The sequence below is a fragment of the Cyprinodon variegatus genome, unplaced genomic scaffold, assembly GCF_000732505.1.
Source record: "Cyprinodon variegatus isolate N-32 unplaced genomic scaffold, C_variegatus-1.0 Scaffold2005, whole genome shotgun sequence".
In the NCBI taxonomy this organism is placed as follows: domain Eukaryota; kingdom Metazoa; phylum Chordata; class Actinopteri; order Cyprinodontiformes; family Cyprinodontidae; genus Cyprinodon; species Cyprinodon variegatus.
In genome coordinates this window covers 27,514-28,847 of record NW_015152458.1, presented here as the reverse complement: position 1 = coordinate 28,847, position 1,334 = coordinate 27,514, and the positions used below count along the sequence as shown (strand labels likewise).

The following is a 1,334-nucleotide window of genomic DNA, read 5'->3' as shown; positions in this document are numbered from 1 at the left end:
TCTATGTCAGCGGGTCTGGACCAGGTGGTCTGCAGCGGGGTGGAGGATGAGGGATCTGGGGTCAGTCTATGTCAGCGGGTCTGGACCAGGCGGTCTGCAGCGGGGTGGAGGATGAGGGATCTGGGGTCAGTCTATGTCAGCGGGTCTGGACCAGTCTGTGGGCGGATCGGGTCTTACTTGAGGTCCCTGTTGACGGCCTGCAGGGTGTCCTGGAACTCGGAGATGAACTGCTTCTCGCGGCCTTCCAAAGTCTCGCGGTTTTTCATTCCGTCCTTCAGGGACTCGAACACGCGGCTGACGCTGGAGCGCAGCGCCTGGATGCCGCTGATGGCGTGAGAGAAGGCGTCCAGATTCACCCCGACGGAGATCGGTTCCGCCATCTTGGTGCCGCCGGTCTGAGGTTCTTCTTCTTCTTCCTCAGTATCTCTTCTTCTTCTGTTTAATGGCGGTGGGCAGGCACTGTTTAGCTGCGCTTTACCGCCACCTTCTGGCAGGAGGCTGGATTTAAAACTTACATTCTGTGATTTAAACCTGTTTTCCTAAAACCTGCAGCAGATGTCTGTTTATTCTGTTACACTGTGAAAAAAAATAATATCTAGATTAGATTCTGAATGAATTTCCTTAATTCTAACCAGAGCACTGCTGGAAAAAGTACTTTAATGGCTCATTTATCATCTTCAGCATTACTTTATGCCAACATGAGACGTTAATGGATAAAAGCCTTTAACTTTAGCAGGTTTATATTTAGGAACAGTAGTTGACCTCTGGCTGCCTTCCTGCATCCCAGACTCTAAAGTTCCAAACCTCTCATCCTCAGTCTTTCTAGCAGATTTAAAGTAACAGGGATCATTAGGGTCATCCGTGGTTTGGATGAACTCTGTTCTCTGCTTCCAAACTCAGCATCTCTACATCCAGGCCTGACATGAGACGTTTCTTTTGAAGTTGTGAGAAGCGCTCTTGGGCGTTTTGATTGGATTGAATAAAATGGTTACTCCTCTCAGTATAAAAAAAAATATTTTGACCAAGATGAGAAATCTGCTTCCTGGTCTGTTAGTTTGCATCATTTGATTAAATGGTCTTTTTGGGAATATTTAAGCTCACAAATGAGCCTGGAATGTCTTGAGAATGGCTTAGTCTCCATTTAAACCCAGGTTTAAAGCCTTGCAGGGCAGCCTAAAGCCCACTGCCAACATTAAGACAGAAAAAAGAAAGAAAATAACAAACGATCAGTTCAGGTGTTTGAGAAAATATGGGAATCAGGAAATAATCTATAAACCAAACTGAATGATTGTTGTTCTCCACTTCAAAAAACTCTTTAGATTTTAAAATGGAAG

At 45.4% G+C, this 1,334-nt stretch overlaps 1 protein-coding gene across 1 annotated transcript in view; it reads right to left on the bottom strand.

Moving 5' to 3' along the window:
* Window positions 1-415, bottom strand: part of med27 (mediator complex subunit 27) — a 9,737-nt gene extending 9,322 nt beyond the window's left edge. The window contains exon 1 of the mRNA XM_015405128.1: window positions 178-415. Coding sequence (XP_015260614.1) covers window positions 178-380 — 203 coding nt within the window. The 5' untranslated portion in view covers window positions 381-415. The remainder of the gene's footprint in view (window positions 1-177) is intronic.
* Between the last annotated feature and the right edge of the window lie 919 nt (window positions 416-1,334).